The sequence below is a fragment of the Rhamphochromis sp. 'chilingali' genome (assembly GCF_963969265.1).
Source record: "Rhamphochromis sp. 'chilingali' genome assembly, chromosome: 14".
Taxonomy (NCBI): Eukaryota; Metazoa; Chordata; class Actinopteri; order Cichliformes; family Cichlidae; genus Rhamphochromis; species Rhamphochromis sp. 'chilingali'.
In genome coordinates, this window is record NC_137941.1 from 29,059,134 (window position 1) to 29,067,471 (window position 8,338).

Genomic DNA, 8,338 nt, shown 5'->3' on the forward strand with positions numbered 1-8,338 from the left:
TTACTGGGAGCTATAAGTAGAAATGTAATATTTACTTGTGTTATTATAGGTCACCATCAAGTGTGAGATCAGAAGGAACAAACCAAACACTGTCTCTTAAGAGGGCTAAAGAGTGGCGATGCCACTAAATCCTACACACTGATCCTTTAAGGTTCCAAACGTGACGCTGTTGTAAAATATGTAAATGTGTGCCTGCTGAACCTAAAGCAGTGTGTGTTTTTGTTTTAAGGTTTCATCTTTTGTACAAATCTATTGTCCAGAAACAGCCTGTACTCACATTTTTGTACTTTGACTGGGAGCACATTTATTTTTTATGTGACTTATTTTCAGGTTTGTTGAAATTTGGATGTAACATACCCTTTTGTAACGCTTTGTGAACCTTTGTGTAAGTTTTTGTTGTACAGCAACTCAAATCTACATGCATGAATAGTCCCTGTAACGTCGCCTTAACTGCTGTGAATACTGTATATACTGTACTGTATTTCACTTTATCAGTAAAGACCTCACCTGAAATAAAAGTCTGTTGTTGGCTCATTTGTATAAGTTTTTTTTCTCCTCCCTTGAATTTCTCTAAAATTTGACTCTATTGATGCATCATTTCTGATATTGAACGAGTCTCCTCGGTCAAACTGGACAGCATTAATATAGCATGGTTCTTGGTGGCAGGAGAAACTAGAGTACTAGAGAACGTGCACATCTTACTTAAAGACCAAGTCTGGGTTTGTACCAGGCAACAGTGCTAACCACTAAGTTGCACTTGGCAACGGTAGGGAGGAAGATTTTACTTTTAACAGGTAGAGACTTGCAGCAGAACCAGGCTGACAGATGAGCAGCCATTTGATGAATTGAGGATAAAGGAGGACATAATCAACCCAAAAGGCTTGAAACAGTGAAATATCCCCAATAAAATCTCTAAATGGTAAAACATGAACTCAATATTTATTTAATTAAAAGGAAAAATGTCAAAGTAAGTCCTTACATGAAGTTTGGAAAACTTCATATACTGTATTTTTGAGCTTTTTTTTTTTATGTATATTAGCCATTCTGAAGTTTAAAAAAACAGCATGCATCACTACAAACGGATGTTTCTGTTACTGTTTTTATGACCAAAGGATGCAAGAAAGAAATGTTAACCCCTTAAAGCTGGAATTGACTTTGAAGCTCATTTTAAGCTTTAAAATTGTCTTAAGGGCCGATTATATAACTGCAGTCACAAAGATGAAATAATCAGTGCCATCTAATCTTAAAGACCTCATAGTACCATATTACCCCAATAGAGCGCTACACTCTCAGACTGCTGACTTGCAGGCACCCACTTAAGATTAGCCTTAAAACGTTCCCGGTTGGTATTGCTGATGGATCAGGTGAACCTTCATTACACTGCTTGACCCAGGCTGCTGCTTCTTCACTCACCTTATTTTAATCTGTGCTTATACACCACTTTGCATTTAATCACTAATAATTACTAAAACTGCCTCTCTTCCACAGAGTGTCTTTTATTCTCTCCCCCAATCAAATGCAGCAGATGGCGGCCCCTCCCTGAGCCTGGTTCTGGAGTTTTTCTTTCCCACTGTCACCAAGTGCTGGTTCATCTGGTGGTTGGGGTTCCTTCTGTATTACTGTCTTTACCTTCCAATATAAAGCTTCTTGAGTCGACTGTTCAAAGTTGGTGCTTTAGAAATCAAATTTAAATAAAAAACACTCAACAGCAATGCAATGAAGACAAAACACCAAAATTTATCAGCAAGATTTATTTTTTTATTTTATTCTTATGAAAGACTGACCAGTCTCCGCTCTGAGTCCAGAAGAAAATCCACATGCTGGCAGTCGGGTCACAAGAATACTTCCTGATATTAGAAACGTGGCTGTAACCACACCTCCCCAAAAAAATACTAAACAGAAGTTTCTCTTCTTTTCACAGTGAAGGCACAAAGGCTTCTAAGTGGGACGAATTGTCAGTGAGCTGACATGCTTTGTTTAGTTCCCAGAAACGGGTGAACTCAGTGCTACAGGAAGTCGGAGGAGAAATGAAACAGAAAAGGTGAATGATGGCAGCAGGGTCAGAGTGATCTGGCTGTTCAGGCATTCAGGTACTTGGCGTGGTGTTTGATGTGGTCGTTCATGAAGGAGTAGATGAAGAAGTAGCTGTGGTCATAGCCCTGCAGAAGGAAACAGCATACAGTGACACAGATCAGGTGTTGCATAAATATGAAGATCAAAAATAAATAAACTTCATTTTCTCAGCTGCTGTACGACTTATTTGAAGACATTTCTGATTTCTCTGACAAGAATCAGAGCTTTTACTTTGTAGAGACTACAGGAACTGACCGGCTGCAGCCTGAAGACGACAGGGATTTTCTTCTCGGAGCAGACAGCGATCAGGTTGTCGGGCAGAAGCTGGCTAGCTGACAGGAACTGGTCGTCTCTGCCTTGATCAATGAGGATGTCGAGCTGAGGACCGGAATACGAAGCTGCCAACACGGTAGCGTCGTACGCCTGAAAGAAATAATGACGAGTTGCATAAGTCACATGATCATGCTCCATTATCACCCGTTTCTTCTGCTCTGGTGGCCAAACTCTCCTCGTTGAAACTCTCATTGACTCTTCATCCAGCAGCTTAGGGGTCATGTTTTAGTAGGTTCTTTGGCCACTAACTTCAGTGCTCTTACCTCCCATGTTGACCTATCAGGGCCCAGGTATCCTGAGAAAGCTTTCTGTCCCCAGGGACACTGCATCGGGTTACAGATGGGAGCGAATGCAGACACAGCCTGCAGGAGACACATCAGGATCTATCAGCATCTTTCAGTTATTCAGAATGTGTTTCTACTGATGGAAAGTGAAGAGAGAGGACAGCCGAGGCTGACAGGATGCAAGAGTTCTGGTGATGTGATATTTTGTGACAATAAAATGTTTCCACAGAGATTCCTGAAGTTTTAATGAAACAAATCTGATAAAGAAAAATGATTTACTAGTTTCACTGGTGTTGGCTTTTTAAAAGAGTACTTGGGCAAACTACATAACTGAGCAATTGAGACATGAAAACCAAATCTCATACAACCAAAGAATCCACCACACCTTACGTCTCTTTGATTCTCGGCTCTTTACCTCACAGTATAAAGTGCCTTGATGGCAACAAATGTTGTGATTTGGCACTTTATAAAATTGAAAATTTAATAAATGCAATCGCCTGTATAATCCCGTCTATCTGAGCCTATCTACACATCTTCATTAGCTCTGATTTTCATCACAGTTTTTGTCCTTATGCGTTCGTTTTTTGCACCATTTTTATCAAGGAAAAAAAAAAAGAAATGGTCGTTAACGAGCAGATTGCTTCCAGCGTTTACGCAGCTTTACTTCAATTAGACTGAAGTCAGAGTCGTTAGCAAACATGTTGTGTGTAGATGTGGAATATTTCAATTAGTGTGTCCAGATACACTTAAAACATTTAATTTAATCTGTCTGATAATTGGAACAGTCAAAATGACATACACAGTTCACAACTTTTCATTATCCCTGGCACATAACAAAAATTATTAAAAGGCATAGCAGAAGCAGACTGACAAATTAATGACAGGAAATGTTATTTATGATTAAAAAACAAAATAAAAATGAAAGCTAATTTAAATCTATTAGAGATTATAGAGATGAACCAATTGCCCTCATTAATGAAGCCTTTTCTCTTGTACAAGTGAATAGTACAGTACCTTGTATTTCCCCGGGTTCTTCAGGGCACAGATGAGCGCCCCGTGGCCGCCCATTGAGTGGCCAGAGATGGACATCTTCTCTGGGTCGGTGGGGAAGTTAGCGTTGATCAGTTTAGGGAGCTGACAGAGACGAGGCAGACTATTTAAATCACAGGAGCTTTAGGAAAAACAGGTGTTGCTGGACGTGGAAGACTTAAATCCGTCATACCTCCTCGGTGACGTAGGCATACATGCGGTAGTTGGTCTTCCATGGGTCCTGGGTGGCGTTGACGTAGAAACCAGCACCAGTGCCAAAATCCCAGCTCTCATCTTCGCCTTCGATGTTGCAGCCACCTTAGGAGGGATGACACATGGTTGGTCAGTCACAAAAGCTCTAAAGATGCTGAAGCCCCACCATAACCTTCATAGAGATTTCACTGAGCAGAATCAAGACTTCAAAACAAACCGTGGGAATCAGCACAAAGACGTAAGCGCACTCGTGCTGAGGTGCTTACTATCAGATGGTGAACTTACGGGGGCTGGTGTCTGGAGCTACGATGATGATGCCGTGCTCCGCAGCACCGAGCTGACTGCCGGCTTTGGTGATGAAGTTCTGCTCCGTACACGTCAGGCCTGCAGAGAGACAGTGAAAACTGATGAGCCGCAGTCACCGCTGCTCTGAACAGGCATGATAGCTTATGATCAAATCATCTTCTGAAGGCTGTCCAAATACGTTCATTTGATTTCATGCTTCACGAAAAAGTTTTTAATCAATATCAGTCAATATTTTAACATTTTTCACAAAATTCAACAGTTAGGCTGTGTTTAAGTTATCGTTCATACTACAGTCATTTAGAAGGAGAACCTGAGTGATTGAGCCACGTAAGGATAACAGTGGTCGAACACCACAGAGTGAACAAAATTACTGCAACAATTAGTGCGACTTGAGATCTTGTTGCCTATTGATTGGGAGACCAATCTGTCAACAACTGTAAAAAAAATAAATAAATCCAATGCAGTTACCTGGAAATCACTGATTCTTCCTCGTCACAATCTAATGTGACTGAGGCTTTACTGTTACAGTCACAGTGAACTTTTATTTTCTTTATAGATTTTCACAGTTTGCATAGGTATTTCTACATCCCTAAAAACATAATATAGCCATGCATTTATTACCAGATTTGCTATTATGCCACCACCGTTTCACCCTAACATTTTAAACATATCTCCATTACTTTTAGCAAACAACTTTAAGCATTTACAGTTAACCCTTCGTCTATTATTTCTTTTTAACCATTATGTTGAAGCTACTTTTAAATATCTTTGCCACTACTTATAGATGACTTTACGCTGTTAGCTACTTTTGGATATTGATAAATATCTTTTTTTTAATTTTTAGCAATTAAAAATATTGAACAATCTATTAACTGCTCTCAGCTATTTGTTTCTTTCAGCAAACAATTTATCCATTTAATTTTAGCTAATTCTACAGTCCATAACTATACACCTATCGCTTTCAGCCAATCATTTAGCATGGTTAGCGAACTTAAAAATCTTAAGCTAACAGGTATAAATTTGAGGGTTTTTTTACTAATTTGATTTAACAATTCTTTACAGTGAGAAAATGTTCAATTCTGACTTAAAAAATTGAAATCATCATCATTTTCTTTTTCTCTTTTTTAACCAAACTGAGACTAATTCCAGCTTTTTGCCCTCTCAGGTCTATTTTCTCTTCTTCAGTTAAACAAACAATGCATTGTTTAGCACCTGTCATACATTATACCGAGTCAGGATCTTCCTGTTGACTTATTTACTAATCTTTTAAACAGGAGAAAAACTCCTCAACTGATCTAAGAAAACGTTTAACATTTACACACCTTAATCTAATGGATCAAGGTAAACAATGACTCAAAAACTCACCAGAGAGCCAGTACATGACGGCACACTTGTCGGTCTCAGCCTTTGGAGGCAGATAGACTGCAAACTTCATCTTACACTTCAGCTCAGTGCTGCACAGAGTAAATACAAACACGTTAGTGCAGTCTTCTTACACATTTATACACTTTTACACACATGAGAAAGTCACTGAAGGTGAGGCCAAAGGAGTGTCTGAAGATGTGTCGCACCTTTCATGTTCAAAAACCTTCTGGAATCCGCCAGCGCACTTGTTGGAGGACACTAGTGTGAGGGCCATCTTTGATCTGAGGACATACAGCAGCAGAGTAAACGCAAACACAGTGTACTCCTGCTTAAAGTCACTCAGACTACATCCAGCCCACATTACTCAACCTCCCCACTGGGTGAGATGGTTTTGTTTCACAGTAATGTACACATCTCTTATATCGGGTGCAAATGTGAAGCACTGCATTATGGAAGTTTAATGATGCACACGAGGATGTTTCTTGTACTAAGCACGCTTTTAAAGAGCAACAAATGACACTGTTTTTTAATAATATAAATACAATGAGTGCAAACTGAATTAATATAGGATATAATATCTCTATAAAAGGTGATAACAAAGCTAAAATACAAACTGAACTTCCTGAACACACTCTTTATGACGTCTGTGACAAACTCCAGCCTCCTGCGACCCTGAATTGGATAAACGGATGGATGGAGGCCATATTATGCATTTCCTTATTTTCTATCATGTAAATACTTGTACAATGAAAGCTCAAAGTAAACATGATAGAGTTTGAAATAATGCGTTCAGTGTCTGTACAAGCTCAGCTGTCACGCAGCTTTTCCTACTCTTAGCTCTTTATCACATCAAAGACAGCAGGTGTCGCTAATATGGTCATCTAGGCACTGAAGCTACCTTCTGTTTGCAGAAGGCAGCCAATTAGAGGAAAGCAGGGTTAAAGGGGGTTGTTTCAGTCAAAGGATGAGCTGAGGAGCTAAGCTGAAGCCACATTTGAAGTAAATAAGAGGTATTTTGATCATGAATGAGCGGAGTCTAGGAAGATCGAGGGGGAATATAGAGCTAGAAATGAGCAAGTCTTCGAAATATGGACTGCCTGGCTTTCATATCCTACTACACCCTAATCTTTATGTGTAATAAGGTATTGTGATGTAACTGTTAGTTACTGTCCACTTGGATTGGACTTGGCTTAGTTATTAAAACTATTTATTGGCAGCAGCACTGATAATAAGTCAGGTTAAGAAGCATTCCCATTTAAAAGAACTTAAACACTCCATACATGGCTCCATGAACAAACAGGTGAATGCTCAGCACCAATCTGAGAACCTTTCGATAAATGAGGCCCCGGATTTGATAAGCACAAACGCAGGTAGTCCAAACACTAAGCAGATGCAACTGATGTCGCGGTGGTTGCGATTAACGTTCAGGCTTTAACTAGGACGGCTAAGAAGCGTCCGTTACCTGTCCACTGTACTCACGAGGCGACGTCGCTGCAAGTACAGTCGGCGAACTCTGAGAAACAACGGTAAGTCTCAAAGTCTAAGGCAGCTGAGCAGCAGCTTACAGAAAATGTCAAATCTGACCACAACAGCAACGAATACAACCACAGGTCAGTGTATGGGCTGCTGTCACCCTCCAGCCTTGGCTTAAAATAAAGTCAACCCCTGGTACTAACGACAGTGACCAAGGCAAAGCACCTACAGTACAACATTCAATCCAAATTACGTCCTGCATGACGCCGAATTAAACATAATCGCTTTCTATACATGCAACATGTCTTTTAAGCCATTCACACTAAGCTTTTGTTAAGATTTTACACAGACGGAGTTAAATTGGTCAGCAATAGAATAAGAGTTGGGCGTGCAAGGATTAGCAAGTTAGCCCATGTAGATATCTTTGAGTGGCATTTTTAATTTCTGTCTAAAGTTACATAAGTGAAAACACGGGGACGCAGCAAAGCAGCAGCAGAACACATGACTAACACATACCTTATTAAATCAATCAATTTATCAGTGTAACTGGATAAATTGCTAAAGTCCCCGCCGATGCCGTGCAAAGCACAGAGTCCACAGTACGACAACGTCAAGGTTGACGTGATGACGCCACCCCCTAGAATATTGCAGGACTTGATGTAACCCTAGATAGACGCTAGATGGCGCCGGTGTTTATCAGGAAGAATGCTGCATTGCTAGTCACAGAGCAATAACCAGTAATACTTAACAATATTGTTTGTATTGTTCATTATAATATCTTTATTTTACTTGTTTATCGGAATAAATTCTTAATATATTAAGAATTAAATCATATACCTAAATCATGTATCATATTTTAGGAATAAAGCTGTAACATTATAAAACACAATTAAATGGCAAAGGCCTTAAAAGTCGTTTTTTTCACTGTTAGACCAGAAGATAGAGGCTTTTCATAGTGTCATGTTGTAACATTTATATTGTAATAGTGTACTCCACAAATTATAATTCATTCCAATTAGTCTGGATTTGTAGGTCTGCATAATTTGTAGTAAACCCGAGTGTTTTAGGGGGCACCTGCATTGCCCATGAATGGATAAATTTCTCTATTACATGTAAGAACTGGTAACCTCTCTTTTCCACTTTTCAAAAGCAGAAGAAATCTCACTCTTTGATCCAAGATAGACAGAAAATTGCATTTTTCTTCCTGTTATTTGTTTAAATTGTGTATGAAGTCTCATTTCACTCCAATAAAGTCTGTCTAT

General features: G+C 39.4%; 1 protein-coding gene across 1 annotated transcript; it reads right to left on the reverse strand.

The window, feature by feature from the left end:
• Positions 1-2,057: 2,057 nt before the first annotated feature.
• esd (esterase D/formylglutathione hydrolase) lies at positions 2,058-7,705 on the reverse strand. The gene is made up of 9 exons (XM_080902822.1): positions 7,593-7,705; positions 5,810-5,884; positions 5,604-5,692; positions 4,218-4,316; positions 3,913-4,037; positions 3,705-3,824; positions 2,670-2,768; positions 2,329-2,496; positions 2,058-2,159 (listed from the first exon to the last, which is right to left on the reverse strand). Exons 2-9 carry the CDS (start codon positions 5,875-5,877, stop codon positions 2,079-2,081), a joined length of 849 nt encoding a protein of 282 aa, XP_080758948.1. The 5' UTR covers positions 5,878-5,884; positions 7,593-7,705; the 3' UTR covers positions 2,058-2,078.
• Positions 7,706-8,338: the final 633 nt, after the last annotated feature.

Bases quoted from the DNA above. Each gene is read 5' to 3' on its own strand.
- esd (XM_080902822.1), bottom strand. From the start codon at position 5,877: ATGGCCCTCACACTAGTGTCCTCCAACAAGTGCGCTGGCGGATTCCAG. The intron at 3,825-3,912 runs GTATGACGGATT...CGTCTCTGTCAG, and splicing joins ATGCCTACGTCACCGAGGAG to CTCCCTAAACTGATCAACGC. The intron at 2,497-2,669 runs GTAAGAGCACTG...TATTTCTTTCAG, and splicing joins CTGATAGGTCAACATGGGAG to GCGTACGACGCTACCGTGTT.